The sequence below is a fragment of the Alnus glutinosa genome, chromosome 3, assembly GCF_958979055.1.
Source record: "Alnus glutinosa chromosome 3, dhAlnGlut1.1, whole genome shotgun sequence".
Classification (NCBI taxonomy): Eukaryota; Viridiplantae; Streptophyta; class Magnoliopsida; order Fagales; family Betulaceae; genus Alnus; species Alnus glutinosa.
Genome location: NC_084888.1, coordinates 20,585,490 through 20,600,742, shown reverse-complemented (window position 1 = coordinate 20,600,742; position 15,253 = coordinate 20,585,490). Strand labels below are relative to the sequence as shown.

General features: G+C 41.5%; 1 protein-coding gene across 1 annotated transcript in view; it reads left to right on the top strand.

The window, feature by feature from the left end:
* Positions 1–15,253, top strand: part of LOC133862496 (uncharacterized) — a 68,028-nt gene that overhangs the window by 17,440 nt on the left and 35,335 nt on the right. The window contains exon 6 of the mRNA XM_062298336.1: positions 343–411. Coding sequence (XP_062154320.1) covers positions 343–411 — 69 coding nt within the window. The remainder of the gene's footprint in view (positions 1–342; positions 412–15,253) is intronic.

Below are 15,253 nucleotides of genomic sequence, written 5' to 3'. Positions count from 1 at the left end.
TGAGGACACACCGGGTGAAGATCAACCACCTTATGGAGATCAAATGGCACATTCTTGAAATACTCTCAGTGACTTATTTTCCCATCAGAATAAGGGCCCATTTTCTCTTTTGGGGGGGGGGGGGGGGTGGCGGCGGTGGGGAAGGGTGAGGAATTAGTATCTGTCATATTTAAGCACCTCTGATCCATGGAACATAAATCATCTGTTGAAGTACATTAAATATTATTGTTTTTCATATTAAGGTTTGCCTTGTAAATGTGGCTTTCTTCAACTTTTTGTTGTAGGTATGAAAGGTTGCATCACTTTTCTAATTTTCTTTTTTCCCTTTCCTTTGAATGTTAGGCTTTACTACAAGCTCAGTCTTTCAGATATGCTGTTATGCAGTCTGTTTATAACTATTGGAAAGAGAAGGTATGTTTTAAAAACCATACAGTTATATGAGAGATTTTACATCATTGGGAAAGAATGAATCTGCTAGAATCTGCTGAATCACTATTCTGTTTTCTATTATATTTGGTTTTGGGGGTTATTTTACTTTCTCCGTCCCAAAATGAGTGTCTTGGTTTAAGTGCACAATTATTAGCGAAAAGTAGAAATTCTAATTAACCTCTTAAAATGCCTTATATTATATACTTATGACTTTGAATGAGAATCTTGTTTACTTTTTTAGAAAATACGATGATAGTTTAAGAAAATCACAAAGTAAATGTTTTCACTTTTGAAAAGTATTTTGAGGCATTCCAAAAAGGAAAATGAGAAATTTTATTTGGGTTAGTGGGAACACCATATAAGAAAAATCTTAAGGGCTTGTTTGAGACTGCGTTGGAAAATAGAGCTTATCCGTAGAGCTTTACCCAAAAGTTCTACTAGTGAAAAGTTGTTTAGTTATTTGGTATCCACATGTCTGAAGTGCTTTGAAACTTCATGCCTAAACACTCTTCATTCCCTTTTCGCATGTCAACTTTCAAAGCCTTCAATAGGGACCTTCAAATGACAAACTTATAATCCGGTTGGGGAGAGGTCCTACAAGGTTCCTTTGCAATCGCCTTTGTATAATAGTTGTCAACAACTACTTCTGTGCTGCTAGAATATAGAAATCATTCTCATTTTTTCCTTCAGCATGATCACTATCACTTGTATCATCTTGAGTGATGGAAGAGTTGTTGGGTCTCCCGGCAGAGCAGGAGCTTGTTAAATCGTTCAGAGAAGGTTCGAAGGTCCTAATTGCTCGGAGAGGGGGGAATAAAGCTGGGCGCTTTTTAGAGGTGTCAACGTTCGGCTTGGGTGGTCGGAAGGGGTACATTGTTATCCCCGAGGGACGTAGAGGGTGGGGATGGCTTAAATTTTCCGACGAGCTGAGAAAGGTTGTTGTTTTTTTCTCAGCCTCGTCGGGTGGCGAGCTCGGCTCCTTTTCTACATCGGAGAAGAAGGTTGTGGAGGATGATCGGCCGACTCTGGGCTTGGCTCCAAAGTGGATGGGGCCCTCCTTTGCAGAGATTTTGAGGTCGGACCCGACCACCGTTGCTGAGACGATACCCATAGCGGGTGATGGTCGGTCCTGGTTAAGGGTTTCGTTGGCGACTCCATGTGAGATTGATCTCCTTCCGGCGGTGCAGCATACAGAGGCTGATCCGAGATCGGCGGTGGATTGCTTTTCTCTGGAGCAGAACACGCTTGATTTGTTGGTCAAAGACCAGCCTGGAAGTCCGCAGGGTAAGGGTTTGAAATTTGAAAAGGCGAGAACGCGGACGTGGCGTAAGTTGGATCCCGGTTTTTGTTTGGTTTTGGGCCGGGCTGTGAGGAGAGTCCTGACTCGGTATGCCGGGTCGGGGCTTTTTCGAAAATTTTTAGGTTGTCGCGTGGCTCGTTTCATGCGGAAACCTAATGTTTCCGGTCCGCCGCCAACATCGCCGGTGACGACAACGGAGGTGTCCTCTGGGTTGGTTCTGAATCGGATTCCAAATGGGGGTTCAGAGGATACAGCGTTGGGAGCAAAAAAGGGAGCGAGTCCAGGTTCTACGGGTTTTGTTGGGGTTTCCCCTAGGCCGGAGCCACCGTCGGTGGCTGATGCTGGGTTTATTTCTGGAACGGAGTCTCCTTCAGGGGGTGAGTCGAGCAGGTCCCAGGTAATTCCGGCGGTTTCTAGCTGGAATCCAGCCTCCCACCTGTTCGGTTTCCCCCCTTCTCCGGCGCCGGATCTGGGTTTTCCGGCGGCTACTACTGTTTCTTTTAATTTCACTCCTTTGGGAAAGCTTCAGATTCCTAAATCTCTTCCGGTTACACCGTCTATTGCTGGAGCAGATATTTTAGGTGAGAAGCTGCGTTCTCCCCTCCCTGTGGCGGTTTCTTTGCCTTTTCAGTGTTATTACAGGAGGGCAAAAAAATTGAGGGAAAAGCACTCTGTGAAATGGACTGATGAGCTATTTTCAGATTCTTTGGAAGCCGTTAAGATGTCAGTTGGATACGTTGACAAGAGTGTTACTGGTGCAGAGCCGCCAGCTGAGAAGGCAACAAAGCCTCGTGCTACGAAGAAGTCGTTGACGCAAGTGAATCAGGGCTTTTTTAGAAAGGGGTTTCTCAACCTACCCCCGATTCCTGTCCCTTTCGTGGAGCTTCAGGAGGTCAACAAGGGCGATCATAACGGTGAGATTGTGGTGTGGGAGGAGGAGGAAGATGACTATTGGGATGGTTTGCCCTTAGATTGGGCGATGGATGGGGATTTTGGGGAGGGGGCTTTGGCTGTTCGGGAAGCCATGGAAGAGGAGTTCCAGGTTTTTGCGCGCCAGAAGTATAAAGGAAAAAGGGAACTTCTAAATTTGCAGAGTTCCATCAACTATGGTGACGCGAACTATCCCTCTAGGCGTAGGAAAGCTGGTGGGAGGATTTGTCAGGGATCGGATATGGGTTCGGAGTTGGTTTCGGTTCTGGATCCCGATCTTGTCACCGAATCTTCTCATTTTCCTCTTCCGGTTTCTTCTTTGGCTTCCTTAGAGGCGGGTCGTGGGTCTGAGAATTCTGCTGTGGGCTCACAAGTTTCCATTGAGATGGGCTCGCCGGAAGGGAGGATTCTTCCTTCCTCCTCCCTGGAAGAACCCACCTCCAAGCCTTTATGTAAAGGGAGGAAGCCAAAGCTATCTCCTTTGGAGTTGTCTATGGCATGCTCTTCGTATTTCGGGGAAAAGGGGGATAGAACTATGGCTTTCCTCTCTGCCCTTGATGAGGAACATAGGCGATGGGATATGATTGAAGATTGTGAGCTTTAGGGGCTTAGGGTTGGGTTGTTTTGTGGGTTGTTCCTTATCGGGTCGGTTGTGAGGCTGTTGCTTCTTGTATACTCCGTGTGTACTAGGGGCGCCTTACGCTGTCTTCTAATAAAATTGCAATTACTTATCAAAAAAAAAAAATTACTACTGCCCATGTCTGTAAAAAGAAAAGAAAAAAAGAAACACAAAATGAAAGCAATAATAAAAAACAAACATCATTTTTTTTTTGATAAGTAATAAAAAAAAAAAAAAAACAAACATCATTAAAATAAGAATACAAAGTTTTCAAAAGCAGCATCACAACGCTTCAAATTATTCAGCGCATAGAAAACAACATTCAGATAAATCCTTTCAAATAGTTTAATAACAAAACAACATTATTCCACGCTTCAATGGTTGATTTCTTTATTTCCCATTTGCTTGATGAAGTCATGGCTCCTTAAGGGTCACAAACATCTCTCTGTGTGATCTCTTAAGGAATACCTAGGTTGCAATCCTAAGGATGTCAATGTCAGTTTCTATCTCGGCAATCCCCTGGACAACATCCATAACATCTTCAATACTACATCCAGGTTTATCATAACTCTTAGATGTCATTGTACTCCTACTTTCTATTACATCATAGATACAACATTCAGATAAATCCGTGTATCTAAATCAGCAGGAATATCATCAATGCCATGTGCATTGAGATCGGGTTCATCATCCAAGTCACCTAAACCTTCAAACAAAGCATTGTCATCTTCATCACGCCTTCACCTACACCAGTTGTGCCACCAATATCATCAGGAACCAGCCCAGAGGATGGTGCCCAAGCTCCTTCCCCGGTGGTAGTTATATCTCTAAACAATATTTCCACCTTAACAGCATGAGCCAGACCTATAGTGCGGAAACTTAGCTGCTTTTGGAATTTCCTACATTCAAGTTTATGTAAATATCAATAATAAATCTTTATGAACTATATAAACATAAACATATAGGCAAACGCATAATACCTGCAACTTTTTTTCCCACCAAGCATTGGGCGCATCAATTATCTTTTTCACCGGATCCCATCCAAGGCTAGTTTCCTTGCCAACAATCTCTTTAATTTTTTTTTTTTGATGAATAATAATATATATTTTTTTTGATAGGTAAGAGATCAATTTTATTAGAAAAGCGTAAGGCGTCCTTTGGTACACTGGAAGTATTACAAGGAAAACACCTAACTAGAAATAGAAAAGTGAGTGAGAAAGTCAAAAAAAGAAATAAACAAAAGATGGACATAAGCCGAAGTCCAACAATGCAAAGAATGATAGAACAAAGAAAGAATCTCTTCCAAGGTTCTTTCCAAGTCTTCAAAACTCCTATTGTTTCTTTCCCACCAAAGGCACCAGAAGATACAAATAGGTGGCATTTTCCAAACATCAGCACTCCTTGATCTTTTAGATGATCACCAACTTGCAAGCAAGTCAATAACCCGTCTAGGCATAACCCAAGACACACCGAAACGGCTGAAGAGAGAATTCCACACAATAGAAGCCACGTCGCAGTGGAGAAGGAGATGATTCACAGTTTCCTCTGTCTTCTTACACATGCAGCAACGGTTGATCACAATAACATGCCGTTTCCTAAGGTTGTCTTGGGTGAAGATCTTACGGAGAGCCGCAGTCCACACAAAGAAAGCAGTCCTAGGAGGAGCTTGAGTACGCCAAACACTTTTCCAGGGAAAGCATCTGCCACCAGCGCTAGTTAAGGAGTAAAAGAAGGACTTGACTTTGAAAACTCCTTTTTTGGAGGGACCCATCACAAACTGTCTTTATTGTCTCTGTTTACTTTAATTGAATGTAGCAATTGGAAGAAAGAAGCAAAGACATCTACCTCTCAATCATGAGCCTCCCTGATGAAGCTCACATTCCACTAGAATGAGTCACTCAACCGCTCCAGATTATTCGCAACAACGGCGTCCTTAAGACGAGCAATTCCAAATAAAGCTGGAAAGGCTACTTTGAGGGTTGTGTCACCACACCACAAATCATGCCAAAAACTGATCTTGGAGCCATCCCCCACGACAGATCTAGTGAAACGAGAGAACGAATCCCAGCCTTTCTTGATGTTTTTCCATACCCCCACCCCAAAGGCTCTTGTCGGCTTGGGAGAGCACCAACCACCCCTTAGGCTGCCATATATAGAATCCACCACGACTCTCCACCATGCATCTCGCTCAGACCCATAACGCCATAGCCGTTTGCCTAGAAGAGCACGATTGAAAGTCCTTAAGTTTCTAAAACCCAAACCACCCTCAGAGATCGGAGAGCAAACCTTGTCCCATCTGACCAAGTGATAATTGAATTCTTCGCCTATCCCACCGCAGAAAAAGTCTCTTTGAAGCTTCTCAATATGGTTAGCCACATGAATAGGAATGGGAAAAATAGACAAGAAATACGTAGGGAGGTTGGAGAGTGTACTCTTGATGAGGGTAACCCTAGCACCTTTGGACAAATACAACTTTTGCCAATTGGCCAAACGGCGCTCCATCTTAACCACAATATCATCCCATATGGATGTAACCTTGTGGCGCTCCCCAAGGGGCATGCCAAGATACTTCAAGGGCAGAGAGAATAATAATTTTTTTGAAGAAAAAAGGCAAAACCCTCATATACAAAGAGTGTACAAGAGAGTTGAGGCCCTAATTGCTTCTACAATCTAGAAAACAAATTAGATTTACTAGATTCCCTGAGGGAAAATTGGGAACATATACAATAGCCCAATTCAAAAGAGATGTCAGAAAAGAGGATTTAAGGAAAAGCACATTGGTCTCGCTTTCCTCGAAGAGTCGGCGATTTCTTTCTATCCAAATGCTCTACATTAAAAGAGCGGGAACAACTTTCCAGATGGCCTCTTTGGGATGTCCCTGCCCTAGAAATTTCCAGCAAATAGAAGTTGAAGGACGTTACTAAGCATGACCCAAGAGACCCTAACTCACATCGTAAATCCAATCATGTGGAATTTCTGAATATAAATTGTTACGTACCTAGAGTATGTGACAAAGGTATTATAGGAATTATATTAATGCCCTCTTTAATAGAATAATTAGATTAGGTTTAAATAAGGTAAGAGTCGTAGATTATTATTATTAGGTAAATAAGGAGTATTGCTCATAAAGCAATATCTCCAATAGAAAAATAAGGGATTTGTCTCTCTTTAGAATTAATATTTATTATTTAGGGTTTGTAATATTTATTTATTTATCGTTCCGTAATTCTAGCTTTGTAACCCTATAAATAGGGTATTGAATAATGAAATAATATGAAGAAGAAAAATTATAATTCAGCTCTCGTAGTTGATTAGGAGTTTTTTAGGATTTCTCGAATAATCCTAACTTTAGGAGGCCCAGGGTACCTCGAATACCCTACTATCCCACGTACTTCTCCATCCAAATCACCATCGTCCATCCCCATTACGGAGGTCCGTAACATAAATGGTGCAACTTCCAAGAATCCTATGGAGATCCAAGAGCATATCGTCCAGTATTACAACAATCTGTATTTTGAGAACTGTTCTTGGCGGCCAAGGGTGGATGGTCTATCCTTCTTATCCATTGATGCGAATGAGAGTATTTGGTTAGAAAGAGAGTTTGAGGAGGAGGAGGTGCGGGATGTGATTAGGAATTTGAATGGAGATAAGGCTCTGGGTCCAGACGGCTTCACAATGGCTTTCTTTCAGAAGTGTTAGGAAATTTAAAAAAATGATCTAATGGCTGTTTTTGCAGAATTTCATACTCGAGGTCAGTTTGAAAAGAGTTTTAATGCTACTTTTGTCTCTCTAATTCCAAAGAAAATTGATGCCATGGATGTGAAAGACTTTCACCCTACTAGTTTGGTAGGGGGGATGTACAAGATTATTTCCAAGGTTCTCGCGAACAGGTTTAAGTCAGTTTTGGGCAAGATTATTTCCAACGCACAATGCGTTTATTGGTGGTCGACAAATCTTGGATTCGGTGCTTATTGCTAATGAATGCTTGGATAGTCAAATTTGATCAGGGGAATATGGGTTGCTATGTAAGTTGGATTTGGAGAAGGCATATGATCATGTTAATTGGGATTTCTTACTCTATTTGCTGTAGCGTTGTGGTTTTGGGGAGAAATGGAGGGCTTGGATACGATTTTGTATTTCTACTGTGAGATTTTCTATTCTTGTGAATGGAAACCTCGCTGGGTTTTTTTATTAGCACTCGTGGGTTGCGACAAAGGGATCCACTTTCACCTTTATTATTTGTGGTGGTTATGGAGGCTTTGAGCTGGATGCTGATTGCCGCACTGGATCGGGGTAATTTGACAGGGTTCTCAGTAGGATATAGGGATTCTGAGGTGTTAGTTGTGAATCATTTACTGTTTGCCGATTACACGTTATTTTTTGTGGTGCGCACGAAGAACAAATTCGACATCTTAGGTGTATCTTCTTATGTTTTGAGGTAACTTTAGGATTGCGGATTAATTTAGGAAAATAAGAAATTGTTCCAATTGGTGAGATAGAGGATGTCGAAGGGTTGGCTCAACTCCTTGGATGTCGGTCACATCTTTGCCTATGACATACTTGGGTTTGCTATTGGGTGCTTCTTACAAGATTGTGTCTATTTGGAATGGTGTCATTGAGAAAATGGAAAGACGGTTGGCTGGATGGAAGGAATGTATTTGTTGAAGGGTGGTTGGCTGACTCTTCTTAAAAGTATGCTTTCCAACCTTCTTACGTATTATTTGTCGTTGTTCCCTATTCCAATGAGTGTGGCTAATCGTCTTGATAAAATTCAAAGGGATTTTTTTTTTCCGATGAACAATAAAAAGTTTTATTGAAGAAAGAGGAAAATCCTTGTACACAAAGAGTGTACAAGACAACAAAAACACCAAAGAACTAGTTGCTATACAATGAGCACTAAGAACTAGGTGTTGTTACAATCTATAAAACAAGTTAGATCCACCAAATTTCCTGAAGAGAAGATAGGAACATGAGCAAGGATCCAATCCAGGAGAGATCTCAAGAGGGAGGATTTAAGAAGTGGCACTTTGGACACACTATCCTCAAAGATTCGACGGTTTCTTTCTCTCCAAATGCTCCACATTCAAAGGACTGGAATAACTTTCTAGATAGCTTCTCTAGGATGTCCATGCCCATGGAATTTCCAACAATGGTTCAAAGGGATTTTCTATGGGGTGGCATTGGAGATGAGGCCAAATTTCATGTAGTGAATTGGAACAGGATTTGTACTCCATTACATTCAGGTGGGTTGGGAGTTCACAATTTCATCCATTTTAATCGAGCTCTTCTGGGGAAATGGTTATGGAGATATGGTAGGGAGAGAGAGGCTTTATGACGACTGGTGATTGATGTCAAATTTGAGAGTCTAAAGGGTGGGTGGTGTTCAAAAGAGGTGTTGGGTACTTTTGGAGTGGTTGTGTGGAAACATATTAGGAGGGGGTGGGAGAAGTTTAGTAATTTTGTTCGTCTTGAGGTGGGGGATGGGTCACATGTCAGTTTCTGGCATGATTAGTGGTGTGGGGATAGATCTTTGAAGGAGTGTTTTCCAGTTTTGTTTAGTATTGTGAGGAACAAAGATGCGATGGTGGTAGATAATTTGGTTGTTCAACATGGAGTTATTTAGTGGAATGTTCTTTTTACACAACCAGTTCAAGATTGGGAGATGGAGATGGTACTCTCTTTCTTCGCTCGACTTTATTCTATTTCGGTTCGATATGGAGACGATAACAGGTTAGTTTGGAACCTCCCCATAAGGGGTTTATTTGAAGTGAATTCCTATTATGAAGTGTTAAATAGGAAAGATGGCCCATCATTTCCGTGGAAGAGTATCTGGCGTGTTAAGGCTGTGGCAAGGGTGGCGTTCTTTGTATGGACAACAATGTTAGGTAAAATTTTGACGCATGACAATCTGCGAAAAAGGAATGTCGTTGTGATTGAGTGGTGCTGTATGTGTAAAATGAGTGGGGAGTCAATTAAACATCTGTTAGTTCACTGCAAAGTTGCTCGTGATTTTTGGAGTTACATTCTTACTTTATTTGGGGTACAGTGGGTTATGCCACGAATGGTGATGGAGTTGTTGACTAGTTGGGGTGCGTCGTTTGGGTATGGTCCTGCTAAAGAAGTTTGGCAGTTAGTTCTGTTGTATTTATTGTGGTGTATTTGTCGGGAGTGGAATGCGCGGCACTTTGAAGATGTAGAGACATCAATGGTGGAGCTACTGAAGCGTTTGCTCAATACATTATATATGTGGATAGCGTCTCATTATGGTTTGAATGTTTTTACTTATGAAGACTTTTTAAATTTATTTTCTGCTCGTTCCTTTTAGGGGCAAGTATACTTCTTGTGTATTATGATTACGCCTTTCTGTGCTTTATTAATGAATTGACATAATTTTTTTTTTTTAAAAAAAAACCATGTTCACCAGATTGTAGCATAGTATAGTAGCTCTTCATTGCAAAACCATGGCGGTTAGAGCAATCCACACCATACTATCCACGTCTCTCGAATGAGGATTCATGGAGTATAAAAGAATAAGAAAAGAGTCTAGAGATTCAGTTCCCAATCATGAGCTGGTCTAATGAAGCAGGATTCCAAAGGGTGTGGGGATTGGAGAGATCCATATACTTAGACACCGAAGCCTTCTTGTTACGAGCTAAGGAATAGAATTTTAGAAAAGAGCTCTTAAGAGTCCTTTCTCCGCACCAAATGTCATGCTAGAAGTAAATGTAGGAATCGTCCCCAAAGTTATAGGAAACAATGTTGGAAAAAACTCCCAAAGCTTTCCTAATATTCCTCCAAAAACTCACCCCGTAAGAACCTCGAGCTACCTTTGAGCACTAGCTCCCTCTCCGGATCCCGTTCTTCAATAGAATCACCTACCTCCAGAAAGAATATTGTTCATTCCTGAATCGCCAAAGCCATTTACCGAGAAGGGCTTTGTTGAACAACTTAAGATTTTTTATGCCCAACACTCCTCTAGGAATAGGGGAGCAACTTGTCTTCCTTCACCAAATGCAACTTGGGATTCTCGCCTGGACCGTCCCAAAGGAAGACCCTCTGAAAACGCTCCAATCTCTTGGCTATGCTAGCTGGTAAAGGGAAGAGATTAAAAAAATAATAATAAAAAATAAAAATAAAAATAAAAATTGTGGGAATACTAGAAAGCGTACTCTTGACGAGAGTAAGGCGCCCCTTGCCAACAATCTCTTCCAAATGTTCCGTTCTCTTTTCAAATTATCCCACTTGTTCTTAAGTTGTTTATAGCAATACTATTTTCTAGTCTTCTCATTAAACTTGTTTACCACATTTTCTACCTTGTTTTATTGAAATGTTTTCCCGGGCGGTTTCCAACGTAGATCTCACTATTATGTATGTGAAGATAATCCTCTAGCATTTTATCAGCCTAAATTATCCTCAGTAAAGGGAGGCAGATCCTCGATCCGATCCTTACTGCAAATGAATGCCTTGATAGTAGAATTAGATTGTGGGAACCAGGTGTCATGTGTAAAATGGATTTGGAGAAAGCATACGATCATGTAAATTGGGACTTTCTATTGTATATGCTGAAATGGTGTGGTTTTGGGGATAAATGGTGTTCCTAGATTGCTCATTGCATTTCTTCTGAACGGTTTTCGGTGTTAGTCAATGGATCTCCTTATGGGTTCTTCAGTAGCTCACAAGGTTTGAGACAAGGAGACCTTTTGTCTCCCCTTTTGTTTGTGTTTGTGATGGAGGCTTTAAGCCGTATGATTTCTGCTGCGGTTAGTGGGGGTTTGCTGGAAGGTTTCAAAGTTGGTAATGCAGATTTTGCACGTCTTTTGTTTGCAGATGACACTCTGATTTTTTATAGTGCTCATTCTTCTCAGATGCGTCATTTACAGAGTCTTTTCCTCCTGTTTGAAGCTGCTTCGGGTTTGAAGGTTAATTTGGCAAAGTAAAATTTAATTCCTTTGGGGAATGTTGATCAAGTGGAAAGGCTAGCCGGCATTATAGGATGTGGGATTGCTTCTTTGCCGGCAAAGTATCTTAGTTTTCCTTTGGTGGCTTCCTATAAGTCCACTCATATTTGGGACGGGGTTATCAAGAAGATAGAGCATCGACTGGCTTGTTGATAAAGGTTATGTCTCTCCAAGGGTGGTAGAGTCACCTTTATTAAGAGTACTCTTGCCAATGTGCCTACTTATTTTTTTGTCTCTGTTCCCTATCCCGGGGAGTGTTGCTTCTCGAATAGAGAAGTTACAACAGGATTTTCTTTGGGGTGGGATGGGTGAAGACTTAAAATTTCACTTGGTAAGTTGGTCGAAGATTTGCACCCCAATCTCAGAAAGGGGGTTGGGTATTCGGAATTTGTTGATGTTCAACCGTTCTTTGTTAAGCAAATGGTTGTGGCGATATGGAATTGAAAGAGATGCTTGGTGGAGAGTTGTGGTGGATTCCAAGTTTGACAGTTTGTGGGGTGGGTGGTGCTCCCGTGAGCCTGTAGGTCCCTTTGGGGTGGGGCTGTGGAAGAATATCAGGAAAGGGTGGGAGGTTTTTCTTTGGTTTTACTAGATTTGAGGTGGGGGATGGGATTATGACAAGATTTTGGCATGATCTGTGGTGCGAGGATAAAGTGTTGAAGGAAGCTCTTCCTGTTCTTTTTGGTATTGCTCGGGTGAAGGATGCTTCCATTGTGAATAATATAGAGATTTTGGGCGGCTCTATTCAGTGGGACGTGAGCTTTGTTAGAGAGGCGCATGATTGGGAAGTAGATGTCTTTGCCTCCTTCTTTCAGGTGCTACAATCAGCCACGGTGAGTCGAGATCGTGCAGATAGGCTCTATTAGGTCCCTTCCAAGAAAGGTGTGTTCAAGGTCAAGTTCTACTTCAGCTCCTTGGTTGGCTCTGTAGGTAGACGCTTTCCTTGGAAGAGTGTGTGGCGGACTCAGGCTCCTCCGAGGGCGGCTTTTTTGCGTGGACGGCAGACCTAGGCAAGATTCTAATAGTGGATAATCTCAGGAAACAGAAGATCATCATTGTGGATAGATACTACATGTGCAAGAGAGATAGGGAATCTGTGGACCACCTTCTTTTTCACTGTGATGTGACTTCCACTTTGTGGAATCTTGTTTTTTCTCGGTTTGGTATGTCTTGGGTTATGCCTAGAAGAATTATCGACTTATTTGTCTGTTGGTGGAAGGCTGGAAGGCCAAGGAGTGTTGAGGTTTGGAAGATTGTGCCCATTTGTATTCTTTGGTGTGTTTGGAATGAGAGAAACCTTAGATTTTTCGAAGACATGGAAAATTCCTTGGAGGATGTTATTGCCTCGTTCCTTCATATGCTGTATCTTTGGACGGTGGCCTTTTTGTCACCCTTGTCAATTAGCTATTCTGATTTTCTTGTTTGTTTTTCTTTGCCTTCTTAGGCGTTTTCTTGTGTATAGTTTCAGTATACTTAGGGACGCCTTACGCTTTCAATAAAACTTTATTTACTTATCAAAAAAAAATTATCCTCATTGTCGGAGTCTCCTAGTTTTTGTAGTAGCAGCAACAGTAAGAATGTTGCTTTGACTTTTCATAGTCATACTTTTTTGAAAATACAGAAAGTATACAAAAAGAACACTAAAATGAGAAAAAAGAGAGAAGAAAGTAAAAAGACCCTCAAAACCCAAATACCGCAACATAACCAGCCCACAAAACTTAGAGACCATTACATTACATCAAGGGCCTTCTTGCCTTGCCCTGGCTAAAACCACAACCCCTGACATCGTAATTAATCGAGCACTTTAAGTTCTTCACTTCATGACTCCCTTTAAACTTAGAAGTGGAGATTGAAGCCTCTAGACGCTCCTGCTCATCAACTTGAGCCATTAAGTCCAAAAAACCCTTAATATTCCCCTCGTGGGAGACCTAGAGTTTGGGTTCGAAAAGTCAGACTTTCAGAGTTGTGTTCTCCTGTGGAGCTGGCTGCTTTTTTTCCTTGGGCGGGCTGGAGGAGCTGGGTTGCCTCCCCCGTAGCGGGCCTTCTTGCAAGTGGATAGGTTGGGCCCGCGTGCAGCCTGATAAGAGGAAAGGTAGGGCTATTCTTTTCAAGTCCAAATCAGTCTCGGGCTTGAAAGTCTGGCTTGAAGGCGGGCTCTGTGGATCTGGAGCCCCAGCCCAGTTTCAGCTGCACGGAATCTAGGAGGGCAGGCCCGGTCCAAGGATTTAAACAATTTGGTAACTAAATACAAAACCACCTTACACTTCTATTTTCTGTTCTTTTTTGAACTCTAGTTTGTAGTCTTCTCCCTTTCCCTGTATTGTGTAGAAAAATAAACTAGAATATAAAACCAAACGCCTGTGGTCATGAGACTTTTATAACACAAATAGGAATGCAACTCAACCTCTAACAAAACAGTTGTAACCCAACGAAAATGTGAAAGATGCTCACTTCCAAAGAAACCTACGTTGTGAAGGATGCTCACTCCCAAAGAGCAAATCAGTAACCCACATACTCAAGCACCAGATAGAAAGGGAGGGAAGAAGACACGTGACACGTAGCTCAACCCACATAATCAGTCATATTTTTCTCTTGTGCTGACGGTGTATCCAAGGACAAAACTTCTATAGCTGATACATAACACGTAGCTCAACTGATTCTATACTCTGGTTCTACAATAATAGTTGGACTTATGGTTAAAACAATACAAGAAATGTTGAAAACAAGAACACTTCAATCCTCTAGATACATTACACGTAGCTCAACTGATTCTATACTCTGGTTCATACACTGCAAGTAAGACACGTTAATGTGAAGGTGACCCATGCTGATCACTTGAACTTTGAAATTGGACCTCCATGTGACTATGACCTATGACACAACCTGACACACACTCTTTTTGCACAATAACACGCATAGCAGCAGTTTACCCTTGAATCAATTAGTATTAAAAACATTGAACAAGCTAGTTAATAAGTTTTATTAATAAATGTCTTACAAAGTACAAGAAAAGCAAAGCCAATGAAAATTGTTCCTCTTCTAATGTGATATGGGTTGAAAATTGTAAAGATTTGCAACCACCCTAAAGACTTGCATAAATTCTTACGCAATGGGGGTTGAAAAAAGTTTTACAAAGATCAGTTTGTGAAAAGTGGTGCACTGTCGGTCACTAAGAACCCATTATTTCCAGGCTTGCTAATGACACCAAAACCTAATAAATTATTTTCTTGTGAAAAGTGGTTAGTGCATGTGGAATGACCCAAACCCATGTGTTGTCATTGAAGAGGAGGATCCCTCCTTGGAGTTTTTGGATGCCATTGAAAAGAACATTCTTTAGATTGTGAAGCTTGGGCGTCCAAAGAACAAAGCTATGAGGGAGTTGTGAAATCTAAATAGCTCTATTAACTACGGCAATGCAAGCATGTCTTCACGGCAAAGGAAAGTCAAGACTCACGTTCGGTAGCGTGTATCCTCCTTGTGCTTTCTGGGTTTGAGGGTCCTAGGGTTGAGCGTTTGTTTGGGTCTATTTGGGCTTCTTCTTGTGGGCAGTTTATTGGGGCTGTTTTGTTTGTTCCTGTGTTTAATTCGGGTTTGAGGGTCTTAGGGTTGAGTGTTTATTTGGGTTTCTTCTTGTAGCGTGTTTGCTCCATGTGGGTTTTGGGTTTCTTCTTTTGTTTTGTTTGTTCTTGTGTACCTACGCCTTACACTTTTCTATAAAATTTATTACTTATCAAGAAAAAAAACCCATATGTTGTCATATACACCAGCTCCATACTCTATAAACCAGTTCAAACCCATAATCATCAAGCCTCTCCATGAACCGTTGTCTCTTTCTCTTTCTCACTCTCAAAAATTTCTAAAAACCACTTCTCTTCTCTTCCATAAACTCTCGTGTACTCAACTACAACAAAAACAACACCACTCCATCATGGAACCAACCCAATTCTCCCTTTTTCTTCTTCAAGAGTCGACCTTTCTTGGACACACCAACTCTTCTACCAACACTAAGCCTGGCTC